Below are 14,545 nucleotides of genomic sequence, written 5' to 3' on the forward strand. Positions count from 1 at the left end.
GCTTTGTGATTTTAAAGTTGGTGACAGGCCCACAATCTTTCCCCGACAGGATGCTGCCTCCTCTTGTAATAGGGGAGAATGTTTTGTATTCTATTGCAAGTAAGTCACTAAAGGGGTATTGCCTATAAGCTTAAATTATACATAGTGGCCCATCTCTGGGAACCCTGCCTCCCAGGTAATGAGCATTAAGCTAAAATACCTTTGTTTAGCTCTCAGGAAACATCCTGACCAGGCCCACCTATGAATGACTGCAGGGAGGAAGAAATGAACACATCCCCTTCAGAGGCTGATGGGAACCAGGAAATGTTTGACTTTACTCCCTCCCCTTTTCATATAAAAGGAGCCTGAATTCAACTCAGACAAGATGGTTCTTTGGGGCACGAGCGCTCCGTCTTCTTGATTTGCTGGCTTTCCGAATAAAGTCGTTATTCCTTTCTCCAACAACTCTTTTCTCGATTATTGGCCTGCCGTGTGGGGAGCAGTACAAGCTTAGACTTGGTAACACGTTACAGCGGGCAGGCAGAGGGGAGAGAAAATACTGAGAAAAAGGGGTCCCGGGTGTAGCTGACAGATGCTGACACTGGGACCTGCAGGATCTACAGGCGTCACTTGAGAGCCAGGCTCTGCTTGTCCCCCACGTTTCCGTTCGTGCCCCGGCTCGGACTGCTCACAGGGGCCAGGCCCCAGGGCCGTCTTGCCCAGTAACCTCGGAACCCTCTCCAGGCCTGTGCGAGTCCCTCACTCTATGCCCACTCTCACTCTGCCCTTCCAGTCTTGGCTTCCATGCTCCTCTAGCTGCCAAAGGCACTGGTACTACCAAGCCAGAGCATCCCCCCAGAAAGGGAACAGTCAAGACATTGGCAGCCTCTGGGCAGCACAGTTTATTAATTCATCATGTCGCTATGGCACAGCAATCCTAGGGAGCCTGAGCTGACCGCACAGTACGGGCTTTGTAACCCTCACAGCATCCTCGTGCGTTAGGAAGATACTGTTATTCTCATCTTATAAATGAAGACACTGTCACTTAACAAGATCAGTTAAACTGCATGATGGAAAGGAGCTCAACCTCATGAGCACTCAAGAGAATTCAAATTAAAACTCCAATGAGATACCTTTGACAGGAATCAGATTGGTAAAGTTAATACGTTGGAGAGTATCTAATGTTGGTGAGAATCTGGAGCAACAGAAACACTTACACTCTGTTATGGAGGGCATAGCTTTCCACTTTGGAGAAGAATTTGCCAGTATCTACCCAAGGGGAGACTGTGCCCACCTTAGGACCCATCGGTTCCACCGCCCCCCCCCCCCCCCTTCACTCAAGGCATGTACGTTAGAGAAGCACTCAGTAAACACAAGGACATCAGTACAAAAACGCTTATAGCAGTGCTGTGTGCGATCATGGAAACATCTTAAATGTCTATCAACAGGAACGTGGGTAAATAGATTATGGTGTGGCCATACAAGGAAATCTTGTAAAGCAATAAAATGGATAACTAGAGCTAGACCTAGCAAAACAAATAACTCCCAAACGTGTTAATTGCAAAAAAAAAAGCAGAAGCCTAACAATACATACTAACAAAGAAAAAACCAATACTTACTATATAACACTTTTATGAGATTTAGTCACTTTCTACACAACAATGCTTAGAGATATGTACTATGTAGCAAAGATATAAAAGATGTATTGATACATGGGAATAAAACACCAGATTCCAGTCACTGGTTACCTTGGGGGAGGAAAGGGAAAAGAAGAGAGAGGCACACAAGGCTCTTCAGCTGTGTTGGTAAAGTTTTATTTCTTAAATGGGATAATAGGTATATAAGTGTGATTATGTTCATTTTTTTGCTTTTGGTATGTTTTGATACATTCATAATGTATTTTAATTTCAAAAATTGTTTAAGGCCTCACAACTAGGAAATAGAAGTTTAGATCCCACACTTTTTTGTTTCCCAGAATATCATGCTGCTCGTCAGAGAAAGTAGTGAATATTAAAAAAAAAAAAAAAAAAAAAAAAAGCTACTGATTCCACCTAGTCTTTGGACAGACCTTGAGAATGCAAGTGTTTAGTGACAAAGGGACTCTTATTTTGTATACCAGAGGCAATCCTGCAAAACATGGTATTAAATATTAGTAGTTTGAATCATGCTTTTCCATTGCCTATGTCATTATTTAGAACTATGTTTCTCCAAACATTTTCATGGCAAAGCCTAATGAAAGCAACAAAGGGATCCCAATATTCATTTCAGATGATTTTGTTGCTGCGGAATCCTAAGGCTATCTCATTCTCCCAAAAAGACCCATCAAACACTAGGTGATGAATCAGTATTTTCATTTAAAGCCCCTTACAGTAAAATGCTCCACAAAATGTATCCTTATCTTGCTGAAAGTTCTCATTCGTTTCATCAGTATCAATGTAGGAACTTAGCAGGAACTCCTTCATGTCCTCTAGTAATTATCCATTCAGTGTCCATCAGTTGGCACTCTGGTAGATGCTGGGGAAATAACAGTGGACCAGATAGCCCTGTCCTGAACAAGCTTTCAGTTCCCTGGAGGAGGCCGACAAGTAGAGCAGGTAGTCATAGTCCAGTAGGGTACAGTGCTGTGATGGGGTATGTCGTGGCCCTGATATGGAGGAACAGAAAGTGGGACTTAACCCGATGGTGTTGGGTCTGAGTGAGGGTGATATTTAAGCTGGATTCTAAAGGATGAGTGAAAATTGGCTTCTAGATAAGAAAGCAATTTAATTCTTTCTTTTCAGAGGATTCAGTCATCTGATTGCCAAGTTTTTATTGTCAACCAAAGCAGAGGACAAAAGTAATAAGATATTTTAAGGTATCTCTTACCTGAGAAAAAAGACCTGTGATTCTTCTATAGATGTAGTTCATCATCCTCCTTACTGTGTGTTTGAAATGAATTACAGTTGAGTAAACTGGATTCCTACCACCCTTTGTCAAAAGTGTGAATACACCCCATATCTAAGTGAGTAAGTTGGGGCAGGTGTACCTGCCATGAGAACATAATCGCCCTGATTTTACTGCATGTTTTTAAAATCCCTCTTGACCTAGCTGCCCAGGAGGAGAAATGTAAGTTCAGCTTCTCTGCACACACACCAGGATGAGAGCACAGACCAGGATGCATCGGGGAGGGAAGGTATCACTGCAGCATTTTTCAGCCATGCTGATCTTATTTAATTCCCTCAAATCTTGCTTTCATCAGTGTGATTGGATAATTTGCCTTGGAGTTATTCTAAGGTTGAGTATCCAATTTGATTACATGGGGTTTGCCAAGGGACCTGATTTCCAGGAGTTGCGGAAGCAGATGTCTCTCAGGAAATATGCTTTTGAATCAAAACCAACCTCCCAGACTACCAAACCCACTAGTTAGAAGAAGACACATATAACTCAGATAACAGGATAACAGGATATAAAATGAAGATCTAAATGTTTATTAGTTACAATAAAGGTCTACATGTTTATGAATCACAACAATGTAAAATCACAGAGTTAGCTATTTCTAAACAAATGTGGCCATTAAAAAACTTTAAACAAGAAAGTGATCTCTTTTTAAATTCAAAGTAAGAAATCTGGTACAAGTGAAGATGACATTTTAAAGTATCATCAATGAATTTCCACACAGTCTTTCCATCGCAATAATATTCATTTATATCTTCAATCTTACACAGCAACAAAGTCACGGTAAGAAAGACAGCAAGCACTTCTGAAAGGAAATCAAAGACGCCTAGAGCGATTATTTTTTCAAAAGGAGCCTGGGGAGTTGAAATAAGGCCTGCTTCTCCACGGGCTGACAATGTTTAACTGGGGTGGGAACAGCAGCATCCTCTTCTCTGATTTTACCTTTGAACAGAATAAAAGGAACTCAGTGTAACATTCTCCCGCACAAAGAGATGCAGAACCCAAGCTTAACCCCCAAGAAATGCTATAATCAAAGTAAACATTAATCCTACTCCTACAAATGCTAGTAATAGCGTGTTACAGCATTCAGTAGAATTTCTTCCTCTTGCTAATCTTCCTCTGAGTTTTTAACACAGTCTTCCTGGATTGGAAAAATAGTTCCAGTAGTCAGGAAATGACAACAAAGCTGGAACTGCTGGCTGTACAGCATTACAACATTCAGTAATGAAAGAGAACAGGGCTGGGAGTACCCAGGGCCCCATTTTACAGTCTCGGGGTTTATGCAGGGAAGCACAGGTTATCATCATCTGAAAACCTGCAATGCCTAACTGGGTTTGTATAAAGCGAGTCCTTTGACAGACAGTGTCTCTCTCCTTGTCCATCATGTTACCTCTCCTGTAATCTTTTGCTGATTGCCATGTGTTGAAACATCTGAAATGTATCACACATTAAAGAGACAAAAAAAAAAAAAAAAAAAACACATAAAGTCTAGTGAAATTGTAAAACTGGCAAAACATGTAGATTTCATGAAGTCAGTGGAAATGATGTCAGAGAAATGTTTAAAGCACAGCAAAGTCACAGCCAAATAGGCACCTGGCAGACAAGGACCAGAAAACAAAGGAAAAAACAAAAACAGAAAAAGAGAAAATGAAAACTAACAAGGATGATGATAATAGGTGCTTCAAAAAGAAAGATTTGAAAGTCAAAAGACTAAAACTGATGAAGCACTCAAATATTTTTTTAAATGACAGTATCTATGATACTATTCCAAAACTAAGTGTGAAATAAAGCATATCAAATACTATCAAATAATTTTCCTGAAAAATTGCACCCAGATTCATTTCTCATTCATTCCAAGTTCTAGAACATGGTTGCCTTTACAATACAAAGATTCATTTCTTCCAGATAAAGTTCTGATCAAACAGCTTATAAATTTTGACTACTAACTTGCACTCTTAGTTTAAAGTAGTGCCAACTTTCCTCAGTAACGAGTCCCTCTGTGATACCAGCCTCTTGCTCACATGTGATTCTCCAAGCCTCTGGGCAACATTTTTTAACATCTCAGAATAAACGTCCAGCTAGCCCAAGGCCTTCTTCAACCTGGGAGGCTCACCCACGTGTTCTGCATCAAGAGGTCTTTTATCAGTCTTCCCTTTGGCTGAACTATCCTTGAGTCTTAGGCCACTTTGAAGTCTTTAACCTTGACCTTAGACTGTTCAAATGCTTAGGAAGAAAGAGATATGCTAAGTTTACATGTTGTCATGGAGGAAAACGTTCTCTGCTCACCATCCCTTACTGACAGCACCTGGCTCAGGGGTGGGCCTGTTTCCTGGTCCCATGTGTGGAGTCTTCTTTTGTCCCTCTGGATTTCAGTGTGATGACTTCTCCCATATAGGGTTCACGCTCCACAGGGGTAGGTGTGCAAGTCTGAAACAGAACATTTTCATTTTTCTCTTGTGATTTATTGACTTCTTGCATTCAAAGCTAAGTTCTGCTCCCTAAATGAATTGTGAAACCAAAAATGAACCTTGTGAATTTATCATGTGCCTCCTACATCTTGCCCTTTCACAGAAATTCCTGGCGACCTCGGGTACCTGTCTACTCACTCATCTATGAAATGGAGGGAATAAAACCCACCTCCCAGCCACATGAGATTTCTCAGATACAAGGCATTTCCTTCATTCATTCAAAACATATTCACTGAGTACATACAAACCCCAGATATTTTGCCAGGGGCAGAGGAAAAGGCCGAGAACAAGACAGAGACCATGTCCCTACAGTGGAATTTGAAGCACACTGATCACTCAGTGATAGGAAGACCCCTGCCCTCTGGGCACAAGTACAGCCTCTGTCCACTTTCTGTGTGCGGTTGGATGCTTTGCTGGACTTCCATCCTGGCTCACTATCCACTCAGTCCTTCCCTTCACCCTGGATCCTGCCATCACCTTGATCACTGACGCAAGGAAAGGAAGCACCAACCTCCCATGGCTGCCACCCAGGCCTGGACATCGTGGTTACCTGGAGCCAATCCACACATGAAACTTTAAACTCATTTACTACCCCATCTCTGACTGAAGAGGACAGTTAGAAACTTACACTCAGCTAAAAATAACTCCATTATTGTTTTGCTTTTGTGAAATATGCTTGCTGCCTGGAGAAAAACAGAAAAACAGGATGACCTAACAATCCAATGTAACTTTAAGATGTTTTGTTAAAAAATGGAATGTTCTGCACCTGCTCTTGTAAGTTTCTGTTTGGAAACTTCCATGCTCTGTAAACACGTGCACTATAAAAGTAAAGCTCACCCTGAGTTCAGGGCCCAGAACTTTGGAGCGTTCGCTCATCTGGGGCCACTGGCTTAATAAACCTGAGTTCTCCAACCCTCCGAGTGTGGTGCTTGGTTTCTCGAGAGACGGATTTCTGCAACATGACCACATCCTCCCTTTCAGGTCTTTAGTCTCCACGTTTTTTCTTCTCCTGGTTTATTTTCCAAGCCCAACGATAGGTATGTACTTAAACCTAAGGTGACCATGTGATTTATCATCCAAACTGGGACACTCCTGAGAATGTAAAGGGTGCTAAACACAATTAACAGGTGCAATTCAGGACCATCCAAGCAAGCCAGGACTTGTTTCCACCTTCCTTCAACCCTTCTCTTGCAGACAATCTAAAGAGTCTTGCTTTTCTCTCTTTTCCTGTTGGTATTTGCACTTGGCAAAACCTGTGGCATACTTCAGTTCAAGCATCAGCCTGTTCGGCAGCCCCCAGAGAAAGTGACACCGGTGGGCAGATATTTGTGTCACTTGCCTTTGTGCTGTGTGTCCCTCACCAGGACCCCCACCATCTCCCTGTTCCCCCCATAGTTCCTGCGAGAGCTCCCTGCTTGTGGTTTGCACCTGTACTTTCTCTGTCTCTCCGGGACTCCTTCTTGGGGACTGGTGACCAACGTCAGTGAGCTAAGCGGGGCCGTCAAGCCTGGGCCCCACCCTCCTCGTTCCAGGAGTGGGCTCGCTTCACAAACCAGCAGGTCCCTTGGAGGATGCCTTCCCTGAACCCAGCTGCAGGCTCAGGGGTGACTCAAACCAGGTGAATCACTGTCCTTTCTAGCATCTTTCTGCCAGGGCCATGCCTTCACCCGTCTTGGCATGCCCGCCTCCTTTTTGACCTAAATGTCTCCAATGGATCTTCAGTAACTCGGCCCAGGCAACCATCACCCGGGAAGCTGTAGCCCTCCCTGCCAGGTCCACTACCATGCCTACCATTTTCTGTAACTGTCTGCTTAACCATCTGTCTCCTCCAGTGGACTCGGGGTCGGTCTATTGCTCTGTTTCTCCAAAACAAGTACTCAGTAAATAGTTGATAAATTCCTGCTAAGGGTGGAAGGGTGTTGGCAGGGAGGAGATCCCATCTGATCTTCTTTCCTTTTTGTGTCGGTTGTCCTGGCCAGAGCTGATTCTGTTTCCCTCATCCGCCTTTGTTCGGCTTCACCATTGATCTTCTTCCCAGTTTGCACTTGCCCTTTGCGCTTGTCTAAGCATCCTTTTCCGGCTCCTCAGTCACTGTGCTAGCAATGCCACAAGGCCCCTCTCTCCTGATGGGCTGGGTCTCACCTGCACACAGCCTCCCTCTGCATCTGCTGCTGAGGCTCGCGGTGGGCAGGGACCGACTTCCCACCAGAATGGCTGTGGCCATTAACCACTCTTGCCCACACCGCCACCTCGGACACAGACTGACCCTCTCTGGGGAGGCTTTTGCTGTCCCACATTTCACAGTTTTCCCCTTTATAGACAAGTTGGCAGGAATCAAAGACAATTTAAGTTCTGGTCTCAAGTCTTGCAGTACTTTCAACCTTTTAATCTTTTCTTATCCTTAGACCATGGTTACATAAGCTCTTTAATGCTAGACCCAGGTCTTGCCCATTTTGTACTGTCTATTGCCCCGGCATTGTACTCTAGGTACATTTTAGAACCTCAGTAGATGTTCACTGTGATGAAATGGAACGGCGACGGCACTCGTTCTGCAGAATGTTAAGCCGTCCCTGTGTTATCCTGGAGTTCAGTTGCACATTTGTTTCCTAAGTAGACTTACCCTACAACTCTCAGGAAAAGTAGTCATGTGGCTTCTCTCTAGTGACAAATGGCAAATCTCCATCTCAAGTGTGATGTGCCCAGCCCTGACATGGGCACCAGCACCTGGTGTGACCAGTGCATGATGCTCAGAGGTTATCCTAGTGGTTGGGTCCAAAATAAAGTGAGCTTCTTTCCCAGGTATCCAGGGCGAGTACAGTGATGACAGGGACTCCATCCCGAGTCTCCCAACTAAATGCATACCTATTTCTTAGAGGACATGAATGCAGAGTAAAGCTCACAGAAAGACCAGGATGAAGTATCAGACGGTTCTGAGTTGAACAAAGTAAGCAGGTCTCTTCTCTTTTCCGTGTTCTCCTAATTTTCTTCTGACCTCACTGGTCAGTTTTTTCAGGTTCCTTGGCTGACAGCTTCCCTCCTCCTCTCCTCAGCCTCTGAAGGCTGGCAGCCCCAGAGCTCTTTCTCAAGGGCTTTCTTCTTTGTCTACAGTCTCTCTGGTGGCCTCAAACTTGTGATTTTAAATCTAGATGCCAGGATTCCTAAATTTTATGTCCAGCCCCAATCTCTCCTGATTTCCAGGCTCCTTTATCCAAGTGGCTAACTCACCTTCTCACAGGGAGGTAAAATTAAGATCTCAAACAGAGCTAGAACTTAAGCACCACAAACTACAGTTGAAACAGAAGTAGGATTAAAACTCTTTGAGCCAAGGGACTGATGTCTTAGTTACACCTGTATCCCCAGCACCTGGAATATGGAATTGTACCTGATACTTAACAAACATTTGTTAAATGAAAGATTTCTTGACTGTAGGATTTTTAAGAACTTTTTATATTTATTTATTTAAATTTTGTTTATTTATTTATTATTTTGGGGGGGTTAAGAACTTTTTAGATGACATTGGGCAATAGAATCACCTGAGGGTAGCATCATCTAAAATCACTTGAAGGCTTTCTTAAGGAGCACCTCAAGAGCTAGGATCCTGAGCATACACCTTTGGGAGACTGATCTGGGTGGTGGCATCTTTTCCCCCGGTACAGGCTGGCTAAGATACTAAAATAGCGATGAAGGCAACAGAACTTCTAAATACCAAAGAGCAGACACTGACCTAATACCAACAGTCCAAATGACCAGCAACTCCCTGCAAATGAAATTCATGCCTGGCTGGTGACTTTAGAGTTAGGTACTCAGTACCTGGGGAACTTCAAGGTTCTTAGAGGTCCTCACAGGACAGAGCTCTCCAGGGGACCAAGAATCACTAGATTCCACAGAGGTGATCTCTAACAATGAAAATTTGCATTTTGATAATGTTTTACAATCCACCAAATGTTTCCATTTAATCCTCAAAATACCCTGTAAGCTACTTCTCAAGAACAATGTGAGCACAGAATTGGTCATCAGTAAGTATTTGCCAAATAAAAGTTAGATAAAACATGAAAAGAGAGTATTTAGAAAATTCCTGTATACATTGATGTACTGGTAAATGCTGACAACCCGCCTTCCCTTTTTCTCATCACCCCTGAAGCCCTGATCTATAGCATTTGCCTATTTCTGTCATGTAAATGCTCCCACCATGGCTGATTTCAAGTTACCGAACTGACACCGCTGAATGAGGAGCTGGGAAGGGATACACACAATTGTCTCTCAGGAGCCAAAATGAGCCAGTTTCAACATCTGTATCACCTTCCACAATTACTAGCAGTTGAGCTGGGGAAATGAGAATTATACGGCAGCTGATGATACGGCTAAAATTGTTTTCTCTGAGCTACCACCCTGAGAAAGACATTGATAAATGGTGGTTTCAGAAATGGAGAACACCCATTTCAAGGACTAGATCAACCATCCACTCAATTTTATCTTATCTAAAAGGCAAATCATGCTTATAGCTGCAAAGGCACAAACCAGTTTACAAGCTCTGGCAGCAGTATTCTGAAACCATGAAGCAATCCCTGCTTCTCTAGAAAATGCAATGTGACCCTTATTTCCCAAAATAGACTGGGTTGCTTATTATTCAGAAAAAGAGAAAAAGGGATGACTTGAAGAATGTCTGTGCTTCTAAATTTTTGTAAAAATTATAATACTCTAAACACACAAAAATTCTAGGAATGATAAACCATTTGAGTTTAAAAAGATTTTTTTTTTTTGGTAAAGAATGAATAGTAAGTAACTTGATTTTGTTCTTTCAAAGTGTTCTTGAACAGCCAAGTTGCTGTTACAGTGGCCCTCCAAGCGCACATTTGGTTGAATACATGGATACAGAAGGCCAACAGTATAAGGGACTTGAGCATCTGTGCATTTTGGTATCTGCAGACACTGAGAACCAAACCCCTATGGATACTGAGGGACGATGTATTTTTTTTCTTCCTCTTTTATTTTTCTTTCCTGAATCCCCAACACTCTTCCTTAAGTGACTTTTTATATTGAATTGAAATATGTATTCTATTATGTTATATTTACCAAAGAAAGTTTGATGTTTCATCTTCTGATTTAAATTTTTTTCCCTTAAGGATCCACTGTTTAAATATAACAGTAAAGTAACAGTGCTCTGAAGCTGTCAAATTGCATTAAAATGTCTTTTCTTTCCTTTGAAATGCCTCACAATATCTGGTAACAGTGATAGGTGTGCAGCAAGACGCTACCTTCTCTTAAGGAATAAAATCATGGCTAAGAATCAAGTTCACAGACAACCCCACTGTTCGGGACGAGGCAGGAGGAAACTTTCTGTGTAAATTTATTTAAATTCCTTCCTGTGACCTGTGAAACCACGGTCTTTGCTCCTTCCATTTGCAATTTGTTTATTTACCAAATGCCTACTACACAGAACTTACTGGGCATAAGAAAGTAAGTTCCTCGAAGAACTCACATTCCAGCCAGGAGGCCAGCTGAGTTCTGGGACTGACAAACACTGGTGGGCCTCTACAGTCTGTGCTTTGGAGTCCAGAGTGGTAAGTGATTCAGTTTCTTGGGAAGAATAGCAGGTGAGCAGGAGAAGCAGTATGGGCCTTTCCTATTTGCATGCACTCACAAAGAAATCCGAATACTTTAAATGAAAACCAAAGTAAGAGCTCTAATTACCTCACGTGAACTTAAAATCTAGGATTCCTAACAACTCTTTTTCTTAACTTTAGTGTGATATTTTTCTTCTATGAAATTATCCTTGCCTAATAGAGAGAAAAAAAGGTCTGAGGCATCGCCACACAATCCCCAAACCTCATTGTAGTCACTTTAATTGGTACCTTTTCCACATCAACACTTTTAAAAGTAATTCATTCCCCATGATTTGAGTTTCACCATCATTTTCTTCTCTTTTCTTGCTCTACAGAGGTCTCATGTACAGTGGGAATCACAAACCCTGGTTCTTATATTTACTTACTGCTCAGCCCAGGAAAAGTTAGTTAATCTTGCTGACAGTCAGTTTTCTATTCTGTAAAATAGTGATGATAATATCTCCCACATGGCTTGTCATGCAGATTAAGTAAGATAATAAATACAAATTACACCCAATACAATGCCTGGCAGATAGTAAGTGCTCAGAATGACATATTATAACAACTATCAATTATTGTTATTGTAAAAATAATAATACACCAGAATACCTATAAAGTTGGTATTAGAAGAAAATATTGAGACACTAAAATAACTCACAAAATTGATAGTGAACTCAAAAAATGATGTTGCCAACAAAATACCTAACAACAATTTGAAAAGGAGAATGGATGAAGCCAGTCATTGGTGATCTCGGCATATTTTCCCTACAAGAGGAAGACTTAGGCAAAGGCAGTCCTTTAAATACAGTCTATCAGGGGTTCCCAGTTAGTCTAGCGTCCCTGCTGGTGAGCAACTTGTACTGACAGCCAGTAGCAGCGTTACCCTGCATCCACTTCAAGTGTCACAGAATTTATCACACAGTTCTGTTGATTCTACATCTCCTAAGTCTACGCCCTTCTGTTCATCCGTTGGCTTACTACAATAAGCGTCACGAATGAACAAGCTGCCATCCATGCCTCTGATTTAGATGTTTTTTTCCCCAAACCTAGTACAGAGTAATTTATCTCCCATTAACTCATTTAACTCAATCTTTATGGTTTACAGTGTATGGTTTATTGCTTAAGTATATAGCTTTTGGAGTCAGATAACCAGAGTTCATGTTTTGGTCCTGCCATGTACTAGCAATGTGAGATGACCAAGTTTCTTAATTTCCTGAAGCTTCAGTTTCCTAATATTTAAAGTGGGGAAAATAATACTCTCTCACTCACGGGGTTGTTACAGTGACAGAGTCCCTAGCACTGTGCCTTGCCTTCACTCAGTCCTCAGTAAATGTTACTACTGCTCTTATTTATCATGTAATGTTTAGACATATATGGGAATCTTATAGTCTCTACCCACCTGTCACCTGTCAATGTCAACATTTACAAACTAATCCCCCAGCAAAATAAACCGTAACCTTAAATATTCGGACTGAAATACAGTATATGAAGAATTGTAGCATCCTGAGAATTTAAAGCCTTCTAGGGCACTTGTTTACTTAATCAAAGCTGTAGGAAGTGGTTAAAAAAAAAAAAAAGCTGAATCTTATGTAACAAACTCTGAGAATCCACAAGCAAAAACTTTTCACAAGACATTAGAAGAGAAATCAAAGAGACTACAAGACACAAATGAAATGAATCGGAGAACAGCCAGGGAACTTTGGGAAAAGAGAAGTATATTTTAAAATGGAAAGAAGACACAGAAGCCTTAGAACTAACCCAAGGATTACAAACTCTAATGGCTACATGGCCAGGTTGGGAACACTGAAGAGTGAAGCCTGCGGCTGAAAATAAAAAAGGCTGTCTCCGCAGGGCTTGGCCATCCAATTCTGGCCTATTCTTACCGTGCGGGATTGAGGACACAGGTTGCTTCCCCTCACTCCCAAACCAACAATTTAGATGGTTTAAATCTGAATTACTCTGAAAATTCCAATATATTTGTGTACTTAGTGAAGTGAATCTTTAAAACTGTTTAAAACACTACATGAGCTAAACAAACATGTGAAAATCCAAGACATATTAAAAGAACAAATACCTCTTTTATAACAATAGGATTATTACAAAGACTTGGAGGCCTTTATTATAAATCCAGTTATCAAAGGGGGAAAGCAAAGAGACTGAACTGACATTTATTGACCTCCTACTAGTGCTTACATTTTAAAATCTCATTTGACTCTTATAATCTGTTGGGGAGAAAACACTGTCATTATTTTCCAGATGAGGAAACACCCCGAGTATGATAAAGAAACTTGCTCTTGGCTACACAGCTGGGAAATGGGAGGTCAAAGTAGAATTCATATTTACCTTGACCCCAAACTCCACCACCGCTCTGGTGGTCATTAGAATATACCTTGCAGACCTTCAGCTACAGGGAGCTTGATGTTTCAAGGGGCAGTTGCTGGGTTAGAACTCCATCCTTTTGTTCTGGGAGGCCACGCCTCCCCCTGCTGCTCCCAGCCAATGACAGTGTGCCATGTGGCTGGACGCGGGAGATGGCTCAAGGACTCCGTGTAGGCTTTGTTCAACTTTTCTTGGTCCCTATGGTAGTCTAAGATGCTTCCACTACTTGTTTTTCTCCCTCTCTGCTTTGCTGGGGCCAGGTTTGAATTGTGGGCTGAGGGCTCTCCCAGAATTTCCCAGGCTCTCTCCAATTTTCTCTCCCAGGTGTTTAAAAACGTTGCATCTTTATCCACCTGGGTGGCTGCTTCTCAGAGGACTCTGACTAACAGCAATTGCAGAAAGGCCCACAGGGGGCCTGAACTTGGGAAAACCTGACTTGGTCCATTAGGAAACCCTGAATAGATGCCAATCTGCAAAGGAAACAGCATCCATCCAATAATGATTTTTTCTTTGAAGACTGTATTTGTCTTTAACCTATTCTGTCACCCCAGGAATATGTTAACCAATTATATGTGACAACCTCATCACCAACATCCAGGAGCAGGTGACAGTCCAGCCCGTGGGAACAGTCCACTTAGCCCCAACTCACCTGGTCTCGCTGCTTGATCCGTTTGTAAATATATTCAGCAAATGGTTTACGAGGAATAAACTTCCCATCTCCTGCTGTGACATTGAAAACTCCAGCTTCATATACCACTTTACCTCTTGAAATAGTCACCAGGGGCACCCCGTGGCAAACCATGCCCTCGAAGATGTTGAAGTTAACAGCCTGATGATGAGTTTTCGCTGAAATGGTCCTGATGTAGAAACAAAGATGCTCCCAATCATCCCCAGATCATTGGACAAGTATGAACTATTAAAAGAATGACTTAGAAGAAAATTTAGCAACTCTATTAAGCCATAGCTTTATCACTGGAACAAGCGACTTTAAGAATAGAACATAGCATTAACATTTCATTACAAAGTAATTACATTTTCTGAGAGAAAAACCCAATAGATCACTTTTTATAGTGATTAATGAGGATGGAGTGGATGGAAGAAGGCCATTGTCTCCTGTGTTTATAATTTTCAGTTATTTTTATGTATATGTTCAAAGAACAAAATACTAATTATAAAACATTT

The 14,545-nt window shown here is 41.8% G+C and overlaps 1 protein-coding gene across 3 annotated transcripts in view; it reads right to left on the reverse strand.

Annotated features, from left to right (window-relative positions):
- Nucleotides 1-3,430: 3,430 nt before the first annotated feature.
- The window catches only part of DPYS (dihydropyrimidinase), an 80,103-nt gene continuing 68,988 nt past the window's right edge, over nucleotides 3,431-14,545 (reverse strand). For 2 of the 3 annotated variants that reach the window (XM_057734120.1, XM_057734119.1), the window contains 3 exons: nucleotides 14,013-14,220; nucleotides 5,200-5,340; nucleotides 3,434-3,855 (listed from right to left, as the gene is read on the reverse strand). In XM_057734120.1, coding sequence (XP_057590103.1) covers nucleotides 5,224-5,340; nucleotides 14,013-14,220 — 325 coding nt within the window. In that variant the 3' untranslated portion in view covers nucleotides 3,434-3,855; nucleotides 5,200-5,223. Of the gene's footprint in view, nucleotides 3,856-5,199; nucleotides 5,341-14,012; nucleotides 14,221-14,545 lie in introns of all 3 variants that reach the window. The other variant, XM_057734118.1, reaches the window with a different exon arrangement.

Source organism: Hippopotamus amphibius, chromosome 5 (genome assembly GCF_030028045.1).
Source record: "Hippopotamus amphibius kiboko isolate mHipAmp2 chromosome 5, mHipAmp2.hap2, whole genome shotgun sequence".
Taxonomy (NCBI): Eukaryota; Metazoa; Chordata; class Mammalia; order Artiodactyla; family Hippopotamidae; genus Hippopotamus; species Hippopotamus amphibius.